The 21,422-nt window shown below is 43.3% G+C and overlaps 2 protein-coding genes across 2 annotated transcripts in view; both read left to right on the forward strand.

Annotated features, from left to right (window-relative positions):
• The first annotated feature begins 2,089 nt into the window (after nucleotides 1–2,089).
• LOC124045537 (deoxyribonuclease gamma-like) lies at nucleotides 2,090–8,863 on the forward strand. The gene is made up of 9 exons (XM_046364885.1): nucleotides 2,090–2,246; nucleotides 5,818–5,972; nucleotides 6,175–6,263; nucleotides 6,694–6,780; nucleotides 6,991–7,103; nucleotides 7,179–7,291; nucleotides 7,458–7,615; nucleotides 7,757–7,853; nucleotides 8,037–8,863. The coding sequence occupies exons 2-9, from the start codon at nucleotides 5,832–5,834 to the stop codon at nucleotides 8,187–8,189; spliced, it is 951 nt and encodes a 316-aa protein (XP_046220841.1). The 5' UTR covers nucleotides 2,090–2,246; nucleotides 5,818–5,831; the 3' UTR covers nucleotides 8,190–8,863.
• A 112-nt stretch (nucleotides 8,864–8,975) lies between these two features.
• The window catches only part of LOC124045538 (minor histocompatibility antigen H13-like), a 28,726-nt gene continuing 16,279 nt past the window's right edge, over nucleotides 8,976–21,422 (forward strand). The window contains exons 1-11 of the mRNA XM_046364886.1: nucleotides 8,976–9,333; nucleotides 11,433–11,531; nucleotides 12,321–12,403; nucleotides 12,513–12,601; nucleotides 12,703–12,788; nucleotides 13,807–13,932; nucleotides 14,275–14,332; nucleotides 19,007–19,090; nucleotides 19,261–19,297; nucleotides 20,221–20,323; nucleotides 20,415–20,500. Coding sequence (XP_046220842.1) covers nucleotides 9,106–9,333; nucleotides 11,433–11,531; nucleotides 12,321–12,403; nucleotides 12,513–12,601; nucleotides 12,703–12,788; nucleotides 13,807–13,932; nucleotides 14,275–14,332; nucleotides 19,007–19,090; nucleotides 19,261–19,297; nucleotides 20,221–20,323; nucleotides 20,415–20,500 — 1,079 coding nt within the window. The 5' untranslated portion in view covers nucleotides 8,976–9,105. The remainder of the gene's footprint in view (nucleotides 9,334–11,432; nucleotides 11,532–12,320; nucleotides 12,404–12,512; nucleotides 12,602–12,702; nucleotides 12,789–13,806; nucleotides 13,933–14,274; nucleotides 14,333–19,006; nucleotides 19,091–19,260; nucleotides 19,298–20,220; nucleotides 20,324–20,414; nucleotides 20,501–21,422) is intronic.

Below are 21,422 nucleotides of genomic sequence, written 5' to 3' on the forward strand. Positions count from 1 at the left end.
GCTCCAGACCAATGGTCTGAGAGGACAGAACACTGCCACTCAGCACCCCCTGAATCTGTTCTGCAGTAAAACCTCGCAATCCCAAGTATTTCTCTGTTGCTGTCACCACAACCTCTATTTTCTGTGACTTTTGATCTATTTCTGCAGTACAATTGACAACCATAGCTATGAATGCCAAGAAACCACTCTCTTCGCTGCTCGACACTTTCTGTACTACTCTGACCATAGCAACCTCAACCTGACTTTCTCTCAACGGACACCTCTAATCTTCAGCCCCATGGGCACCTCCACAACTTTATTCACTGAAACTGAAATCTCTGCTCAGAGGGCCAAACAAAATCAATCAATCAGGGTGGATCCAGAGATGTTCTATTTGATGATCTATCAGAGGTCGCATCCCCTGCTCAGACGTTGCATGCATCAACCAATGGTGGCGTGCCACATCATCAACGGATTGCCAGAACATATGACATGCATGGTTAGGTGATGCATAAAATAACGTTCCAGGCGTTGTAAGATCAGGAATGTTTCATTTAATGTCACATGCACAAGTACAGTGAAATGCCTTTCTTGCAAACTCAAAATGCAACAATTCAATAAGCACTGGGGAAAAAACACGAGGTATAAGAAATATACAAAGTAAGTAAGCATACTATATACAGGATTTTTTTTTTTTTTAAGTAATTTCCAATACCATATGTACATGTTAAGTGATGGAGGTATATATGTATAGGGGCAAGGGGACTAGGCAACAGCATACAAGATAACCAGAGTAGCAGCAGCTTGTATGTGAGTGAGGGTGTGTAGAGTCATTCTAAATGTTTTTGCATATTATGTGTGAGTGGGTGATGATGGAGTGGGTGTTTGGGTGTGTGTTGGAGTGACAGTGACAGTGACAGTGTGCATAGAAACAAATATTGAAACAAAAGGTAAATAAAGATACAAGGTTAGCTATTTATTATATTGCTTGGGAATAGATGCTGTTCAGGAGCTTGTTGTTGTCAGACTTGATGCACCAGTGCCTCTTGCTGTGCGGCAGCAGAGAAAATAGTCTATGGCTTGGGTGGTTGGGGTCTGACAATTTTTCACACCGCCTGTTATAGAGGTCCTGGATGGGGGGGGCTCAGCCCCAGTGGTGTACTGGGTTGTCCGTACAACCCTCTGTGTGATCGAGGGCGGTGCTATTGCCATACCAAGCAGTGATGCAGCCAGTCAATATGCTCTCAGTGGTACAGTTGTAGAACCTTTTCAGGATTTGAGGGCCCATGCCAAGCTTTCCTCCTGTGTCAGCAATGCCTGGGCAGAGGAACGTGCAGAGAGACAGACGCATCAGCTGTACCATAATCACACTTGCAAACATAACATTGCAGACAGTTGAATGTTTGGGTGAGATGCTTGATACATATTGATTCATTAACTGCTTGAAATATGTTTAATCTATAGATGTGTGCCTTCTACAAAGCACTGATAAGAGTTTTACATTTTCAGATTGCTTTCCACTGAGGAGAAAAATTTGAATGTTCTCAATAGAACAATTTAATAGTTTTGGAGATTTACTAGACAGTCTGGTGGATTGGTGTCATAGCCACTTCTCAAATGTGTTTTATTGGTGTTTATTGTAATTTAGGCTAAAAGTCCCAAATTAATTGATCGCCCACATGAAAATATGTGTTTATGTAAGAAGTATTATTTGAGAATTTGTAAAGCTGGCATGTAAGAATTACATGATTATATGTTTTATTTAAAGATATTTGAGAAGTGCCCATGGCTGACTCAGATCTGTGTAGTTTGCTCACTCTTTCCCCTCTGTGGAATTCGCCTTCCTCGCTCTTCTCTAACATATAGGGTCACAAATTCCAAACAGTCCCTTTACAAGTCAGAATGTTGAATAAACGTAATTTGAATTTGACCTGTTGTCCACTGATTTCATCCTTTATGTGGGTAGGAAAATAGAGACTCAATATACATATACTTACATATATATATATATAAAAGATATATATAAAAAAATACGCATTTTACTCCTACTGGGCACTAGGTATACTGGTAGATTCCAGTTTTACAAGACCAAAAAAAAGGAAGCGGATCGGGACATCACCTGACAGGAAGATGTGTTAAAGGCGTGGTGAAAACTGATACCTGACCTACACCCAGCGGTAGCCAGACGGGACTTTTGTCAAGGTGTTTAAAGATTAGTTTAATTCAACACCGTGTACCTGGAACTCACCAAGTTCTCTTCAAACAAGGTAGACTAATGATATTCACTCTTTCTGTTCAAATATTGTATCTTCACCTTGCTCCCCAAAAGCTTCTAAATGTAATTATGCTTCAATGCTTTTGTTGTTGGGTACAAACTATCATGGAGGAAACTGCTTTAAAAAATATATATATAATAATTAACTACGCAAGTCGGGTAAGAAAAAATGTTTACTTACAATGACGGCTTACCGGGGAACAGTGGGTTAACTGCCTTGTTCATGGGCAGAACTACAGAATTGTACTTTGTCAGCTCGGGGATTCGATCCAGCAACCTTTCGGTTACAGGCCCAACGCGCTACCTGCCGCCGATTTGTCTGCTTCTTTGGAGTCTCTGTATCTAATCACTTTTCCGCTGGTGTGAATGTTTTATAGACAAATGTTGAATTCTCAGACTTATATCTAACTAACCAAAATACATTTAGATGATTTGTTACATTTTGGGTGTTTAATTTTTGTACACACTTGGTGTTCCCTGTCGTCCGGTCATTAGAAATTAATGTGTGCGACTACAATTAGTGTATAAAATTGAGTTCCGGCACATTCATCAGATGGACACACTCTCTCTCCCAGAGGCATGTGTGTTTGAGCACGCGCACACACACCTTACTCCCCTTCTTGGCTTCCATGGAAACCCCCACGGAAACCACATTTACATTTACATTTAAGTCATTTATATGTTGTCATTCTCACAATCACAACATTGTTTCAATAATATATAGAACTTTTCTCGCAGCTCTGGTATATAAAGCTTTTTTGAGGCCTTGATCACAATTCATTCTGTGGCAACACAATGACCACACGATGTACTGTATGTTTGCGAGGCTCTTGATCATGACGCTGGTGAGGAGGAGAGTCCTTGTTAAAATTTGACACAAAGTAGTCTGTGATAATTAGAACTCTCATCTGAGTATTTGTTTTATAGTCAAAATAATACATTATGCTTTATTTAAACTAAAAAAAATCAGTTTGAGCTCAGGTCAGTGAGGCCTACAGGCCATAAATAGCAAATGGAAGTTAAAAACTTGTAATGTTCCAACTTAAGTTGATTTTTAAAAAGCTCTCACACAGCATTAGGTGATTAATATGTATTATTATGGATTTATAATCATCTTATTTTGGGGTGGTCATTTTGGACCGGGACCACCGAATTAGTTAAAATGAAATGAACACAACAGGTGGGTTACGGGTCTATAGTAGTTTATAGGCCTCTCGTATTGAAATGCATTTCATGTTAAATCTATTTTCATATTTGTATGCTACTGTCTGTATTACATGTGTAGCCTAACTTGTGCAATGATGTGCCAAATATGTGCAGCCAAAGGCAATATCTTTCTAGGAGCAGTGGGGTATATTCATGGAGGCCAAGGGGAAGCCAGACCCCCCCCCCCCCCCCCAATATCTTTCTAGGAACAGTGGGGTATATTCATGGAGGTCAAGGGGAAGCCAGACCCCCCCCCCAATATCTTTCTAGGAACAGTGGGGTATATTCATGGAGGCAAGGGGAAGCAAGGGAGCAGTGGGGTATATTCATGGAGGCCAAGGGGAAGCCCCCCCCCCCAATATCTTTCTAGGAACAGTGGGGTGGAGGCCAATGGGATATCTTTCAGGAACAGTGGAGGTGGCCAAGGGGAAGCCCCCCTCCCCCAATATCTTTCTAGGAGCAGTGGGGTATATTCATGGAGGCCCCCCCCTCCCCCAATATCTTTCTAGGAGCAGTGGGGTATATTCATGGAGGCCAAGGGAAGCCAGACCGCCCCCAATATCTTTCTAGGAGCAGTGGGGTATATTCATGGAGGCCAAGGGAAGCAAGACCCCCCCCCCCCAATATCTTTCTAGGAGCAGTGGGGTATATTCATGGAGGCCAAGGGGAAGCCAGACCCCCCCCAATATATTTTTATGTATATTTCATGTGTTTCATAATTTTCCTTCAATTCGCAATATGCTGACTGTATCTCACAGGAGTAAAACATTCCAGTGAGAGAAACCGTGCCCCTGTCTCTCTGTGTAGGCCATATCTGATGCTGTCCGGTCCAAAAAGAGTATGGCATTGTTGCCACATTTTCCACATTTTGTTACGTTACAGCCTTATTAAATTGTTTCCCCCCCATCAATCTACACAACCCCATAATGACTAAGCAAAAACAGGTTTAGAGAATATCAAATTTAACAAAAATAAACTGATGTAAAAGTATTCAGACCCTTTTACTCAGTAGTTTGTTGAAACACCTTTGGCAGCGATTACAGCATCTTCTTGGGTATGACACTACAAGCTTGGTACACCTGTATTTGGAGTTTCTCTCGTTCTTTTCTCCAGATCCTCTCAAGCTCTGTCAGGTTGGATGTGGGGTGCCGCTACACAACTATTTTCAGGTCTCCAGAGGTGTTCGATTGGGTTCAAGTCCGGGCTCTGACTGGGCCACTTAAGGACTTTCAGAGACTTGTCCCAAAGCCATTCCTGTGTTGTCTTAGCTGTGTGCTTAGGGTTGTTGGAAAGTGAACCTTGGCCCCAGTCTGAGGTTCTGAGCATGTTTTCATCAAGGATCTCTCTGTACTTCATCTTTCCCTCGATCCTGACTAGTCTCCTTGTCCCTTCCGCTGAAAAATATCTCCACAGCATGATACTACCATCACCATGCTCCACAGTAGGGATGGTGCCAGGTTTCCTCCAGACGTGATGCCAAGAATCTTGTTTCTTATGGTCTGAGTCTTTAGGTGCCCTATGACAAACTCCAAGCAGGCTGTCATGTGCCTTTTACTAAGGAGGGGCTACCGTCTGGCCACTCTCTTATAAAGGCTTGATTGGAGTGCTGCGGAGATGGTTGTCATTCTGGAAGGTTCTCCCATCTCCACAGAGGAACTCTGGAGCTCTGTCAGTGACCATCGGGTTCTTTGTAATGGCCCTGACCAAGGCCCTTCTCCCCCGATTTGCTCAGTTTGTCTGTGCGGCCAGCTCTAGGAAGAGTCTTGGTAGTTCCAAACTTCTTCCATTTAAGAATGATGGAGGCCACTGTGTTCTTGGGGACCTTCAATGCTGCAGACATGTTTTGGTACCCTTCCTCAGATCTGTGCCTAGACACAATTGTCTCGGAGCTCTGTGGATAATTCCTTCGACCTCCATGGCTTGGTTTTTGCTCTGACATGCCCTGTCAACTGTGGGACCTTATATAGACAGGTGTGTGCTTTTCCAAATCATGTCCAATCAATTTAATTTACCACAGGTTGGAATCTTATCAAGTTGTAGAAACATCTCAAGGATGATCAATGGAAACAGGATGCACCGGAGCTCAATTGAGTCTCATAGCAAAGGGTCTGAAATACTTATGTAAGTTATGTGTAATTTTTTAATACATTTGCAAAAATATCTATACCAGTTTTTGCTTTGTCATTATGGGATATTTTGTGTAGATTGAAGAAAATAAATGAATTGTAGAATAAGGCTGTAACAATGTGGAAAAGGGGAAGAGGTCTGAGTACTTTCCCGACCACACTGTGTATCGTTCAGTGTAGTAACAACAAAACCCTGCATGACCAGTAATCTCATGTCTTTTCCATTCACAGCAAGCAGCTCAGTCATGACTTGCCACTCTCCTCTCCTCCTCCTTCTCCTTGGTATTTTTGGGCTATGTTCAAGCTTCAAGATCTGTGCCTTCAATGTCCAGAACTTCGACGATGCCAAATCAGCCAACTTCAGGGTGATGCACACTCTGACCAGGGTGAGACTCTGCCTCGTCTTAACACAATCATACAGTTGCTATTCATGACGACTGGTCCAGGAAGGAACTAAACTCAAACATTTTAACTATTGTTCCATACTGTTGGGTAAATCAGTCTCAATTACTTTATTATAATAATCCAGGTATTTTTCCGTGATTGTTAGACATTCTTGTACTAATCTGGTTGGTTGATTGTCCACAGATTGTGTCTCGCTGTGACATCTGTCTCCTTCAGGAGGTTAAAGACACACAGGGCAATGCCACTAAAGCTTTGGTGGAAGCACTCAACAGGTACAGTTGCATCTAGATACTGTTACCATAGAAAGAGAATCCATTGAACTCTATTTATGACTGCAACAAGTACTCTACCTCAGACGTATTCCAATCTGACCCTACGAGGTCCGGAGCCTAATGGGTTTTCTGTTCTTCCTGATGACTAATTGCACCCACCTGGTGTCCCAGGTCTAAAACAGTCCCTGATGGGGGGGGGGGCAGTAGAACTGGCTTTGGATTTAAATTTGAGGGAAGTTCCTCATGCACCGTTCAGTGATGCATATATACATTGTTTTGTATTCCTTGATTGTTTCCTATAAAAGTGTATTGAGTCTTTTGTTAAATGCACTTTAAATAAATTGTGATTTTGATTATAAAGAAAATCATTTATGATAAGTTTTTTCACTTAATTTATGGACCAACCCTCTTTTTGTTAATTTCTTCTTAGATATGATGCCTATCACTATAAATATGTTGCCAGTGGCGTTCTGGGGCGAACACCTCAGGACCAGGAGCAATACGTCTATCTGTACAGGTAAGTGAAGCGTTCGTTTACATCTGTTACAGCTCTTCATTTATAAATGCTACTCTCGTGACGTAGACTTGCATTCATTTGAGATCCTGAATATGCCGCCTCCCCTGTCCTAACCTAATGAATCTCGGCCCGACATGCTGGTTAAACGTTGTCGTCCTGCTTGACTTTAAGCCTAAATGAATGTCGCTATAAGTAACCGCCTCTCCACAGGAATGAAACCGTAGAGTTGACGGCTCAGTACCAGTATGTTGACAGAAAGGAGGGGAACGCGGCTGTTTTCTCCAGAGACCCTTTTGTTGTTAGATTTCAAGCCAAGGAAACAGGTTAGTTAAGTTCATGAGAATTTGAAATTCATTGTGTTCTGTTTGGATAACTTCCAATGATCTTCCTCTGAACAGTGATTGGAGACTTTTCTCTGATCCCTCTGCACACTATGGCCTCTGACGCAATCAAGGAGATTGACAAGCTCTACGATGTTTTTGAGGAAATCAAAATGAAGTGGAATACTGAGGTGAGGCATGACAACGACCTGTTGGTGTTTCCTGTTTGGCTCTTATTTTTCATAGTGTGTGTCGGTAAGATGAATGCAGTTACTGTTATCTGTCATGCTACATGATTCGGAGTCTAACTTTTGGAACATACCTCTCTCACCAATGTAATGACACTCTGTACCATAGAACGTGATGTTCCTTGGAGCCTTCAATGCTGGTTGTGGGCACATGACCCGGCAGGACAAGGCGAACATCCGACTTTTCTCAATACCTGGATTTTTCTGGTTGATCAGGGACCAGGTGGACACCACTGTTGGGGATACTACCAGCTGTGCCTATGACAGGTGGGTGGAAATTTAACAAAAATTAAGTTACGCTGAAATGATATTCTTTGAAATGAAGGCATTTTGATTATAAACGATCTGTATTGATGGATCCAATAATATATTACTCTTCAACTCTATTGGACACTTTGTTTTTCTTAGGATTGTGGTACACGGAGAGCGTTTCCTGAAGACCATCAAACCTTATTCAGCCCAGGTCTTCAACATTGCCAATGAGTATAAACTCTCAAAGGAAAGGGTAATACTTCCTTTTCCTGTTTACAAACAACATTTTCATTTAGCCTTTCAAACTCCTATCCTTCTTCAAAAAAGCCCCAGGAGAAGATGTGACATCCCAGACATGCTAAAGTCACCTGTTTTTATGTCTGTTTCCTGTGTCATAGATGTCATGACACAGAATAAACTGATCTCCAAATTTCAGGTTCTGGAAGTGAGTGACCACTTCCCTATTGAGGTGGAGCTGAAGACTAAATCGTCAGGGCAGCGTCAAGCTCCGGTTCAGCCTCTCCTGCTAATTGCTCTCTCTGTCATCACCTCCGCCCTGCACATCTTACCTTCAACCAGTATGGTGTGAGGAGGACTGATGGTCTTCTCCAGAGTATGGATCATAGAAATGTAGAATTCATTCTAATTCAATAGTATGGACATCTATACAACTTCAATGAGCAGCTGGTTCACTCATGCAAGGGTTTGTCAAACCTGTCCCCGGGTACCCCTAGATGCTTCACTATTTTGCTGTAGCCCTGAACTTGCTCACCTGATTAATCTAATCAAGATGTTGATGATTAGTTGCTACGTTTAAACGTGCTAGCATGGATCTACTGGGGGTTCCTGAGGAGAGCTTTGAGAACCACTCTTCTAATAAAGTGATTCTGTCTTTGACTGGTCCCCATGAGATTGCAGACATTTTAGAGACGGCAACATTTATCACTACGCTAATTGACGGCATAATGTCCCTCACCTCATTTCATCTCTATGGATACGCTCTGGTGTTGGATTGCTGATCCCAATATTGCTCTGCTCTGACATGTGGTTTCAGGCATTTGACATATAATATCTTGAATGGAAGGCTACAGATTCCCGGAGCCACCACTTCTGCATTTAGTAACATCTATTTTGTAAATTAATGGTTGTAATATTTCAAATTCAATTAGGTTTTTAATGCGATGTGGTTTTTACATTGTCACTGTAAATGTTCAATGCATGTATTGTACACAGTATTTGAATAAAACGAAATTGATTTTAAAACGAAGTAGGCCACATTTTGTTGTTTGAGGACCTGTCTACTCAAACCATCCAGACCACTGGGCGGCAGTAAGTACGGGTTTGAAACAATAGTGACAAGTGAACTAACAAGGAAGAGGCTTGTCAATTGCCAGAGTTAGGAAACGTGGCCTTAGCAAAGGAGAGTCCAACATTCATAGAAACAAGCTGTTTTGTTAGGCGGTAAATAGCGTACAAGACTCTGGGTTGGTGGACAACTTGCAAACATGGCCGATGTTAATCAAGGATCGGTCTTACCTAGAGAAACTTCACCTCCAGCTCTGGACGGACTGAATGCAACCGACTCCAATGGTACCGACGCTGTCAACGCGACAGTGGCCAAGTTTGTGGCGACACCGGAGGGAACAGCACTGGCATATGGCAGCCTTGTGTTCATGGCTCTGTTGCCCATCTTCTTCGGTGCGCTGCGGTCCGTCAGCTGCGGCAAAAGCAAGGTAATGGTAACATGAATGCCATGTTACAAGTCAGTGCCTCGGTAGATTACTCGGATAGCCAGGTTCCCACTGTTGGCGAACTGTTGGGCCATAAAAGGAGGCAATGATCCTCATTCACCCGTCAGTCTGTCCAGTGTCCCACCCAGGTACACGTATAGCCAGCGGTCACTCACGTTCCACAATCAGGGTTTGTGTTTCATATCCAGACCAGTATGATGTCTCGAGACAGCCATTTATCTAATCATGTTTAGGGAACTGTCCGGCCTTGACTGGGGCGATCAATGCACCATATATTCATCTTATATTTACATTTAAGTCATTTAGCAGACGCTCTTAACCAGAGCGACTTACAAAATGCCTGGTAGTTTACTCGCATAACTAGATTGGTTTAATAATAATAAATAATATATGCCATTTAGCAGACGCTTTTATCCAAAGCGACTTAGTCATGTGTGCATACATTCTACGTATGTGTGGTCCCGGGGATTGAACCCACTACCCTGGCGTTACAAGCGCCATGCTCTACCAACTGAGCTACAGAAGGACCATAGTAGCCAATACATTTTCTTTTTATCGTGACATTGACTAGTTGGCAAGATGTTTTTCAAATCATTTCAACCAGGAAGGAGGGTGTTTCTGACCAGTCTTGTACACATCTCAGTCACCTGCTACAAGGTTCAGGGAATTTTGTTCTGGCGTGTGCATAATCTGGATAGGTTTTAGGTAACATGAACTCTTAAACATTGTTTCAAAGTTAAATTCTAGCTATTTTCTTTAAGGCCCCTGGGCTCAATGTATAGTAGGAATATGCTAATCATAGTTTGTCTGAACTACACGTTTCCTTACTGCCATCACTTCTGGTCTTTCAGTCGGTGGGTGGAGGGAAACCGATGATGCACGACCTGGTTGTCTGATGGACATGACCGATTAGAGAGGACAGGCTTTTTGAGTGGCGTGAAACTAAACTAGCTACTTTTTTTTTCTGGTGGTGTGGTTAACTAACTTGCACTCTGCTAAAGAGCGTTTCATGTGTGGTGTTGACTTGTGGTTGGTTACTGCCTCATCCAGAATCTCGCCTGACGCTTACTATAGATTAATTACTTGCAATATTACATTATAATTACTCTTGCAATATACTCCGTTAATGACTTTCTGTGCACGTATTTCGTCCTTAGGTTGCTGGAGAAAATGGTTGTGATTATGAGTACAGAGTGAGTATTAGAACTGATGATCAGAACAGTCAGATTTGTATTATTCTGACACATTGTGGCAATCTGGAAGATGCTTCATGACTGTGTCTATGCGTGTATGTTTCCCATCTGTGTGTGAAATCATTCTGGTTATTAGGCACCGAGTGTCAAGGTGTGGGCCTCATTGTCCTGCTTTGCCCATAATCAATGAGGATGTGGGTCTGTTTGGTGTACAGGTAAAGGCCCCTGGACCAGAATCCCACTGAACGCGGTGGGTGTACGCTGATAAGGTTCAATGACTGTGCTATAGAAGAAACTGGCACAGATGGTGATAAGTCAAAGGCCTCTAGTATTTTACTGCAGATGAGGTCTTTAGAGTTGGATGGAATAAATCGCTCGCCCGTTGCTGTCCTGTCTTGTTCCTGGCTCCTCATCGCACCACATTGACCCATTTTAATTATATTCCCTGTGCAGATTTGCTAATTTCATTCAGTTAGGCCTCTCTAGTGGGACACGAACATGGTACCGGCTTGAGTTTGTCAGTCACCTAACTACTACTTTTGTGATGAATTAGTCTGTGATGTGATGAAACAAAGATTGTCTCTAAAAACAGTCTATTCTAGTGCTTTCTCTTTTGAAGTGGAACTTTAACAGTCATTTTTTTCCTGGATCAAAATGGGGCTCATAGGTGGTTAGGCCCTCCTGTTGGCCCGTCGCAGTGACATGTAGCTGTTTTATACAGCTAATTAACAGCTATTCTACACATTGGACAAAGGCAAACCCCCCCCCCCCCAAAAAAAAAACACAAAAAAACAACTTGTGTTCATTATTTTATGTTTTTGAAGGAACTTAGGAAGTGTGCTGCTTATGCTTGTCCACTTGCATCAACCCTGGTTTCTCTCTCCCCAGAACTCCTCAGACATGCCAGAGACCATCACAGGCAGAGATGCTGCACGGTTCCCCATCATTGCCAGCTGCACCCTTTTCGGCCTCTATCTCTTCTTCAAAGTGAGCATCATCACCCCCCCCCCCCCCTCGTTCCTGCATCACTTGTTTTTGTCCTGAATCTTTTCCTGCAGTATTACAATGTAACAATCTACTGCTATTCCCTCCAACAATCTACTGTGTTCCCTTTGACTGTGTTCCCCTTTGACTGTGTTCCCTTTCACTGTATTCCCTTTGACTGTGTTCCCTTTGACTGTGTTCCCTTTGACTGTGTTCCCTTTGACTGTGTTCCCTTTGACTGTGTTCCCTTTGACTGTGTTCCCTTTGACTGTGTTCCCTTTGACTGTGTTCCCTTTGACTGTGTTCCCTTTGACTGTGTTCCCTTTGACTGTGTTCCCTTTGACTGTGTTCCCTTTGACTGTGTTCCCTTTGACTGTGTTCCCTTTGACTGTGTTCCCTTTGACTGTGTTCCCTTTCACTGTGTTTCCTTTGACTGTGTTCCCTTTGACTGTGTTCCCTTTGACTGTGTTCCCTTTGACTGTGTTCCCTTTGACTGTGTTCCCCTTGACTGTGTTCCCTTTGAGTGTTGTTCCCTTTGACTGTGTTCCCTTTGAGTGTTGTTCCCTTTGACTGTGTTCCCCTTGACTGTGTTCCCTTTGACTGTGTTCCCTTTGACTGTGTTCCCTTTGACTGTGTTCCCCTTGACTGTGTTCCCTTTGCTGTGTTCCCCTTGACTGTGTTCCCTTTGACTGTGTTCCCTTCCAGCTCTCTGATTTAAAGTGAGTGAGACTAGTGCTGGGATACTGTATGTTGAGTCAATGGAGTACTAAATTGTTTTTGTTTCAATCATAGATTTTCTCTCAAGAGTACATTAACCTGCTGCTATCAATGTATTTCTTTGTCCTGGGGATTTTGGCACTGTCTCACACAATGAGGTGAGAGCTTTTGGTTCATCATTTTATTAGGTTCTCCTTTCACTTTATGACATTGGCTATAGCCTGAAAGTCTCAACATAATTTGTGTCCCCCCCCATCTGTCCATTAGTCCTTTCATGAACAGGATCTTCCCTGCCAACATCCCCATCAAGCAGTACCAGCTGCTCTTCACTCAGGGCTCGGGAGAGACCAAAGAAGGTGAAGGGGAAACGGCATGAGCGCTAGAAGCAGTCATATGGTTAATGCACTGTAAAAGCACATGTTTTAATATGTCACTGATTACCCTTCCCCTCCAACAGAGATGGTCAACTATGAGTTTGACACCAAGGACATGATCTGCCTGGTCATCAGCACTGTGGTTGGGGTCTGGTACATCCTCAAGAAGGTTAGTTAAAATGACAGTATATTAAGGTTGTGTGTGTGTGTGTGTGTTTTTAGCCTTTTTGAGGGTAATGGTGTAATTCTGTAGTTAGTCCTATAAAATTCCCTCTAGTTTAATACTCTTGTGGTTGTGTTCTTCTGACTTTGTCTTAGCATATTATTTCTATATGTAATTTAGCAAACTATTGTATCCAGAGAGACCTAGTCATGTGTGCAAACATTTTACATATGGTTCCTAGTCTTCTGTGTGTGGGTGTTGTGTATGTTCTCCTTTGAACGTGTTCTTTGGTTCTCCTTTGAGCGTGTTCTTTGGTTCTCCTTTGAGCGTGTTCTTTGGTTCTCCTTTGAACGTGTTCTTTGGTTCTCCTTTGAGCGTGTTCTTTGGTTCTCCTTTGAGCGTGTTCTTTGGTTCTCCTTTGGCGTGTTCTTTGGTTCTCCTTTGAGCGTGTTCTTTGGTTCTCCTTTTGAACGTGTTCTTTGGTTCTCCTTTGAGCGTGTTCTTTGGTTCTCCTTTGAGCGTGTTCTTTGGTTCTCCTTTGAACGTGTTCTTTGGTTCTCCTTTGAGCGTGTTCTTTGGTTCTCCTTTGAGCGTGTTCTTTGGTTCTCCTTTGAGCGTGTTCTTTGGTTCTCCTTTGAGCGTGTTCTTTGGTTCTCCTTTGAGCGTGTTCTTTGGTTCTCCTTTGAGCGTGTTCTTTGGTTCTCCTTTGAACGTGTTCTTTGGTTCTCCTTTGTTCTTTGGTTCTCCTTGAGCGTGTTCTTTGGTTCTCCTTTGAGCGTGTTCTTTGGTTCTCCTTTGAGCGTGTTCTTTGGTGTTCTTTGGTTCTCCTTTGAACGTGTTCTTTGGTTCTCCTTTGAACGTGTTCTTTGGTTCTCCTTTGAGCGTGTTCTTTGGTTCTCCTTTGAACGTGTTCTTTGGTTCTCCTTTGAACGTGTTCTTTGGTTCTCCTTTGAGCGTGTTCTTTGGTTCTCCTTTGAACGTGTTCTTTGGTTCTCCTTTGAACGTGTTCTTTGGTTCTTCCCAGCACTGGATTGCCAACAACCTCTTTGGCCTGGCGTTCGCACTGAATGGGGTGGAGCTTCTGCACCTGAACAACATCAGTACTGGCTGTATCCTGCTGGGGGGGCTGTTTGTGTATGATGTCTTCTGGGTAAGTCTACCACATCACCCCAATACTGTACTACCAGTTTATAGCCCAGCGGGGTTTACTACAAAGCAGGATCAATGAGTTATCCAGCTACTTTGATAAACAACTATCGATGTTCAGGTTCATTAAGAAAGCTGAACTTTGGTATGTGTTTTGGTTGAGTCAATTAGACCATGCCAATTTCAAGTTTATCTTAAATATCTGGATTGCTAGATAGCCATCTACCTTGTTTAAACATTTGGATTCTCATTGATTCTGCTTTGTAGTAAACCTCTCGGGGCCCTGTCAAAGCGTTAAGCTGGGTGTATTGACTCACTTGAATAAACACAACCGTTATCCCTATAGGTATTTGGCACCAATGTCATGGTTACTGTGGCCAAGTCATTCGAGGCACCCATTAAGTGTGAGTAAAGGGAATTTTTCCTGTTTGTTGTAAAGTCAATGCAGTCAATATTTTATAGACTGTATTTAATGTTTAACTTTAACGAGTGCTATGTAAATCTCTGTTAGCCATACGCTTCACTTTTTTGTTATACTGCCTGTGAAAAGCTTCATCTATCAAACCAAAGGTGTGGACTAAGTGAAATGCTTACGGGCCCTTCCCAGCAAAGCAGAGAGAAGGGAAGTAAAGGGAAAATGTAACGTGTAATAATAGATACGCGATGAGTCACGTTAACTTGGCTCTATATACAGTTGAAGTCGGAAGTTTACATACACCTTATCCAAATACATTTAAACTCAGTTTTACACAATTCCTGACATTTAAGAATGTGAATTGTCAGAATAATAGTAGAGTGAATGATTTATTTCAGCTTTTATTTCTTTCATCACATTCCCAGTGGGTCAGAAGTTTACATACACTCAATTAGTATTTGGTAACATTGCCTTTAAATTGTTTAACTTGGGTCAAACGTTTTGGGTACCCTTCCACAAGCTTCCCGCAATAATTTGGGTGAATTTTGGCCCATTCCTCCTTACTCGTGCACACTTCCAGTTCTGTCCACAAATGTTCTACAGGATAAAGGTCAGGGCTTTGTGATGGCCACTCTAATACTTTGACTTTGTTGTCCTTAAGCCATTTTGCCACAACTTTGGAAGTATGCTTGTATATTTTGGAAGACCAATTTGTGACCAAGCTTTAACTTCTTGACTGATGTCTTGAGATGTTTCTTCAATATATCCACACACTTTTACTTCCTCATGATGCCATTTATTTTGTGAAGTGCACCAGTCCCTCTTGCAGCAAAGCAGTGTGTGCAGTTGCAAACTGTAGTCTTGCTTTTTTTATGGCGGTTTTGTAACAGTGGCTTCTTCCTTGCTAAGAGGCCTTTCAGGTTATTTCGATGTAGGACTCATTTTACTGTGGATATAGATACTTTTGTACCTGTTTCTTCCAGCATCTTCACAAGGTCCTTTGCTGTTGTTCTGGGATTGATTTTCACTTTTCGCACCAAAGCACGTTCATCTCTAGGAGACAGAACGTATCTCCTTCCTGAGCGGTATGACTGCTGTGTGGTCCCATGGTGTTTATACTTGGGTACTATTGTTTGTACAGATGAACATGGTACCTTCAGGCATTTGGAAATTGCTCCCAAGGATGAGCCAGACTTTTAGAGGTTTACAATTGTTTTTCTGAGGTCTTGGCTGATTTCTTTTGATTTTCCCATGATGTCATGCGAAGTGGCACTGAGTTGGAAGGTAGGCCTTGAAATACATCCACAGGTACACCTCCAATTCACTCAAATTGTGTCAATTAGCCTATCAGAAGCTTCTAAAGCCATGACATAATTTTCTGGAATTTTCCAAGCTGTTTAAAGGCACAGTCAAGTTAGTTTATGTAAACTTCTGACCCACTGGAATTGTGATGCAGTGAATTATAAGTGAAATAATCTGCCTGTAAACAATTGTTGGAAAAATGACTTGTGTCATGCACAAAGTAGATGTCCTAACCGACGTGCCAAACTATAGTTTAAGAAATCTGTGGAGTGTTTGAAAAACCAAGTTTTAATGACTCCAACATAAGTGTATGTAAACTTCTGTCTTCAAGGGGAACCAGTCCCGAGTTAATGTGCAGGGGTACGAGAATTAAGGTAGATATGTACAAATAACTAAGAATAAAGTCACATGGTAAGCAGCAGTGTATAGGATGCTTAAAGTTTGTGCAAAAACAGTCAAATGGTGATAACCAAATGGTATCTGTACTAACTATTTATCAGTCTTATGGCTTGCTGGTAGAAGCTGGTCAGGGTCTTGTTGGTTTCTGGACTTGGTGCTTCAGTGCCGCTGGCCGTGTGGTAGCAAAGAGAAGTCTGACTTGGGTGGTTGGAGTCAAACCATTTTTAGGGCCTTCCTCTGACACCGCCTGGCGTCAAGGTCCTGGACTGCAGGGAGCTGGGCCCCAGTGATGTACTGGGCCGTAATGCAATACCCTCTAGCGCCATGCATTCAAATGCCAAGCAGTCGGCACACCAAGTGGTGATGCAGCCAGTCAAGATGCGTTCGATGGTGCAGCTGCCCATGCCACATCTTTTCATCCTCCTGAGGGGGAAGAGGAGTTGTTGTGCCCTCTTCACGACTGTGTTGTTTGGATTATGAGATATCCTTCGTGACGTGGACACCGGGAACTTGAAACACTCCATTACAGCCCCATCGATGTGAATGATGCTCGCCCCTCCATTTCCTGTGGTACACGATCAGCTCCTTTGTCTTGCGAGAGATTGTTGTTCTGGCACCACACTTGCAGGTCTCTGAGCTCCTCCCTGTAGGCTTTCTCATTGTCGGTGATCCGGCCTACCACCGTCGTGTTGTCGGGAAAACTTAATGATGGTGTTGGAGTCGTGTGCGCCACGCTGTCGTGGGTGAACAGGGAGTACAGAATGGGACTGAGCATGCACCCCTGAGGTGTTCCCTGAGTTGAGGGTCAGCTTTGCGGATGTGTTGTTGCCTACCCTGTCAGGAAGTCCAGGATCCAGTTGCAGAGGGAGGTGTTCAGTCCCAGGGTCCTTAGCTTAGTGATGAGCTTGCAGGGCACTATGGTGTTGAATGCTGAGCTGTAGTCAATGAACAGCATTCTCATGTAGGTGTTCCTTTTTTCCAGGTGGCGAAGGGCAGTGTGGAGTGCAATACAAACTGCATTATCTTTGGATCTATTGGGGTAGTATGCAAATTGGATTGGGTCAGGGATAATGATGTTGTGTCATGACCAGTCTTTCAAACCATTTCATGTCTACAAATGTGAGTGCTACGGGGCGATAGTCATTTAGGCAGGGTTATCTTGGGCACAGGGACTAGGGTGGTCTGCTTGAATCAACATGTAGTTATTAGACTTGGTCAGGGAGAGGTTGAAAATGTCAGTGAAGTCACTTGTCAGCGGGTGCTTGGAGTTCACGTCTCGGTAATCCGTCTGGCCCTGTTGTCTTGTGAATGTTAAACTATTTAAAGGGCTTACTCGGATCGTCTACAGAGCGCGTGATCACGCAGTTGTCCGGAACAGCTGGTGCTCTCATGCATCATTCAGTGTTGCTTCCCTCGAAGCGAGGATAGAAGGCATTTAGCTCATCTAGTAGGCTCACGTCAGTTGGCAGCTCACAGCTGGTTTTCCTTTTGTAGTCCTTGATAGTTTGCGAGCCGGCCACATGCGAGGCGCGTCCGAGCCAGTGTAGTAGAATTCGATCATAGTCTTGTATTGACGCTTTGCCTGTTTGACGGGTATAGCAGGATTTCTTGTAAGCGTCCGGGTTAGTGTCTCACTACTTGAAAGTGGCAGCTCTACCCTTTAGCAAAGTGCTGATGTTGCATGTAATCCATGGCTTCTGGTTGTGATCTGTATGTCGGTCACTGTGGTGATGTCGACTTACAAATTGACAAACTAAAGAAGGCTGTGACTGATGTGGGAACCTCCAATGCTGTCGGATGAGTCCCAGAACAATATTCTATTCTGTGTTCTGGGAAACAGTCCTGTAGCTTAGCATAACAGTCCTGTATCTTAGCATAACAGTCCTGTAGCTTAGCATAACAGTCCTGTAGCTTAGCATAACAGTCCTGTAGCTTAGCCTAACAGTCCTGTAGCTTAGCCTAACAGTCCTTTAGCTTAGCATAACAGTCCTTTAGCTTAGCATAACAGTCCTGTAGCTTAGCATAACAGTCCTGTAGCTTAGCATAACAGTCCTGTAGCTTTGCATCTGTTTGGACCACTTCCATATTGGGTGTATCACTGGTATTTAATGTTTTAAGATTTTGCTTGTTAGCAGGAATCAGGAGGATGGAGTTGTGATCATATTTGCCAAATGGAGGGTGAGGGAGAGCTTTGTATGGGTCTGTGATGCAAAGGTGATCGAGAGTTGGGGTTTTTTCACTTCAAGTTGCACAGGTGACATGCTGGTAGAATTTAGGTCAGACGGATATCAGTTTTCTAGGAGCGCCGCCTCTGGATGAGCATTTTCTTGTTCGCTTATGGCCTTATACATCTGGTTGAGTGTTGTCTCTGTGACCGTATCGTTTTGTGGCGGTTAATAGATAACTCTCTTGGTAAATAGTATGGTCTACAGCTTATCATGAGGTATTCTAACTCGGAAGGGCAGAACCTTGAGGCTTCCTTAATATTAGAGATTACGCACCGGCTGTTAACAGTCACAGCACCCCTCTTGTGCTTAGGTCTGCCTTTTTATATTGCATTCTTTCTCTTCCGAGTGTCGGAATTAAAGCCTGGTCCGGGGTGAACCGTATGTCCTGGGCCACCAACTCGTTGAACTAGAAATCTTCATCCAAATTCGAAGTTGATGTCCAAAAGCTCTTTTTTTTTGTCAGAGGGAACACTGGCTGAAACATGAGGTCCAAATAAAGTTAAGCTCAGCGCAAAAGAAACCCAGACAAAATGTCTGAATTGGTCAGGAGCCCATAAAACATCCGCTGTGCATTCCAGCTCCATTTTAATACTCATGCCTGTTACTGTGTGTGTGCTCGTCTATTGGTCTCTGTAATCAAATCACATCTGACCACACGGTGACAGCCATTCCCCCCCCCCTCTCTCTCTCCCTTCTCTCTCTCTCTCTTTCTCTTTCTCTTTCGTCCATCTCAGTGGTGTTTCCCCAGGACCTGCTAGAGAAGGGTCTGGGTGCCAGTCAATTTGCAATGCTGGGGCTGGGAGATATTGTCATTCCAGGCAAGTAAAACATTCTCTTCCCTCAACAGTAGCGTCTAATTTTACATACCAATAGGCTTGTCACATCCACTAGATAATGGTAGTACTTCAGCATTAGATCCACCTCCAGTACACCTTATTGTCTTCTGATAGCGCTGCCCACTCTGTTAATGTTACATGTTGTTTTTCAGGTATCTTCATTGCTTTACTTCTCCGCTTTGATGTCAGGTGAGCTCTAACTCTTTTCTATCATGGCCCATATCCTCCCTCTCCTTACCTGTTGTGTGTAATGTTCTGTCTGCTCCCTCAAGTCTAAAGAACATGGCCCATATCCTCCCTCTCCTTACCTGTCATGTGTAATGTTCTGTCTGCTCCCTCAAGTCTAAAGAACATGGCCCATATCCTCCCTCTCCTTACCTGTCGTGTGTAATGTTCTGTCTGCTCCCTCAAGTCTAAAGAACATGGCCCATATCCTCCCTCTCCTTACCTGTCATGTGTAATGTTCTGTCTGCTCCCTCAAGTCTAAAGAACATGGCCCATATCCTCCCTCTCCTTACCTGTCGTGTGTAATGTTCTGTCTGCTCCCTCAAGTCTAAAGAACATGGCCCATATCCTCCCTCTCCTTACCTGTTGTGTGTAATGTTCTGTCTGCTCCCTCAAGTCTAAAGAACATGGCCCATATCCTCCCTCTCCTTACCTGTCATGTGTAATGTTCTGTCTGATCCCTCCAGTCTAAAGAACATGGCCCATATCCTCCCTCTCCTTACCTGTTGTGTGTAATGTTCTGTCTGCTCCCTCAAGTCTAAAGAACATGGCCCATATCCTCCCTCTCCTTACCTGTCATGTGTAATGTTCTGTCTGTTCCCTCCAGTCTAAAGAACATGGCCCATATCCTCCCTCTCCTTACCTGTTGTGTGTAATGTTCTGTCTGTTCCCTCCAGTCTAAAGAACATGGCCCATATCCTCCCTCTCCTTACCTGTTGTGTGTAATGTTCTGTCTGCTCCCTCAAGTCTAAAGAACATGGCCCATATCCTCCCTCTCCTTACCTGTTGTGTGTAATGTTCTGTCTGCTCCCTCCAGTCTAAAGAACATGGCCCATATCCTCCCTCTCCTTACCTGTTGTGTGTAATGTTCTGTCTGTTCCCTCCAGTCTAAAGAAGAACACCAGGACCTACTTCCACACCAGCTTCCTGGCCTACATCTTTGGCCTGGGCCTGACCATCTGGGTCATGCACACCTTTAAACACGCCCAGGTGAGAGGCACTGATTCCCAGGTCAAAGGCTCACCTTTATGTCGACTTGGCTGGTACCAACTGGTTGTCTTGTTTCTCTCTTCCTTCCCAGCCTGCCTTGCTGTACCTGGTCCCAGCCTGTATTGGATTCCCATTGGTTGTAGCTCTGTTGAAAGGAGAACTGACTGAGATGTTCAGGTAATAACACCTTCCCTGTTTCCATCATGACATTTCTTTTATCAGCCAAGCTCACGCGTCAGCCTCCTCACCAGGGGTAGTGAACATTTAGCCTGTTTCAAATCAAATCTTTCACCGTGCAGCACCAGATGGCGCTATTGGTTGCCTGTCTCTTATCTTGACAAATTTTTACTATCTTCACTCATCATAAAATTGTTTCTCCAGACTCAAAGATCATTTACATGTAATCATCAACGATATATTTTATTTGACATTTTTTTACTTAAAACTTATGATTCTTTTTTAAGTTCTTAAAGCATTGTTGGTTAAGGGCTTGTAAGTAAGCAGGACACTTAAGGTCTACTACACCTGTTGTATTCAGCAGTACACTGTAAGGTCTACTACACCTGTTGTATTCAGCAGTACACAGTAAGGTCTACTACACCTGTTGTATTCAGCAGGACACTGTAAGGTCTACTACACCTGTTGTATTCAGCAGGACACTGTATGGTCTACTACACCTGTTGTATTCAGCAGTACACTGTAAGGTCTACTACACCTGTTGTATTCAGCAGGACACTGTATGGTCTACTACACCTGTTGTATTCAGCATTACACTGTAAGGTCTACTACACCTGTTGTATTCAGCAGGACACTGTATGGTCTACTACACCTGTTGTATTCAGCAGTACACTGTAAGGTCTACTACACCTGTTGTATTCAGCAGGACACTGTATGGTCTACTACACCTGTTGTATTCAGCAGGACACTGTATGGTCTACTACACATGTTGTATTCAGCAGGACACTGTATGGTCTACTACACCTGTTGTATTCAGCAGGACACTGTAAGGTCTACTACACCTGTTGTATTCAGCAGTACACAGTAAGGTCTACTACACCTGTTGTATTCAGCAGGACACTGTAAGGTCTACTACACCTGT

The sequence above is a fragment of the Oncorhynchus gorbuscha genome, linkage group LG10, assembly GCF_021184085.1.
Source record: "Oncorhynchus gorbuscha isolate QuinsamMale2020 ecotype Even-year linkage group LG10, OgorEven_v1.0, whole genome shotgun sequence".
In the NCBI taxonomy this organism is placed as follows: Eukaryota; Metazoa; Chordata; class Actinopteri; order Salmoniformes; family Salmonidae; genus Oncorhynchus; species Oncorhynchus gorbuscha.